This window comes from Buceros rhinoceros, unplaced genomic scaffold, assembly GCF_000710305.1.
Source record: "Buceros rhinoceros silvestris isolate BGI_N320 unplaced genomic scaffold, ASM71030v1 scaffold24249, whole genome shotgun sequence".
Taxonomy (NCBI): domain Eukaryota; kingdom Metazoa; phylum Chordata; class Aves; order Bucerotiformes; family Bucerotidae; genus Buceros; species Buceros rhinoceros.
The window spans coordinates 5,556-5,870 of NW_010432456.1; the positions used below are offsets into that span (position 1 = coordinate 5,556).

At 66.3% G+C, this 315-nt stretch overlaps 1 protein-coding gene across 1 annotated transcript in view; it reads left to right on the plus strand.

Moving 5' to 3' along the window:
• The window catches only part of CAPN15 (calpain 15), a gene marked incomplete at its 5' end in the record, with an annotated part of 5,642 nt that overhangs the window by 4,451 nt on the left and 876 nt on the right, over positions 1-315 (plus strand). The window contains one exon of the mRNA XM_010143793.1: positions 19-179. Coding sequence (XP_010142095.1) covers positions 19-179 — 161 coding nt within the window. The remainder of the gene's footprint in view (positions 1-18; positions 180-315) is intronic.

Here is a 315-nt window from a genome sequence, read left to right on the forward strand (position 1 = left end):
CTCTGTCTGTCTCTGCAGCGTCCAGCCCCACCAGCAGCCGACCAGCCACTGATTATTCCAGCTATATCTTGGCCATCTACAGCTCCCGCCTGGTGATGGTGGAGCAGGTGGAGGCGCAGCCCACCACGCTGGCAGATGCCATCATCCTGCTGACTGAGAACAAGGGCGAGCGCCATGAGGTGGGTGCGGGTGGCGTGGGTGCACGGGGCCCGCGCCCTGCCTCCCTGTGATGAGTCGGGCAGGGCTGCACCAGCTCTGGCTGCCACTGAGTCCCCTCCTGCCCCACGGAAGCCCACACCCTGCGCTTCCCAGCGC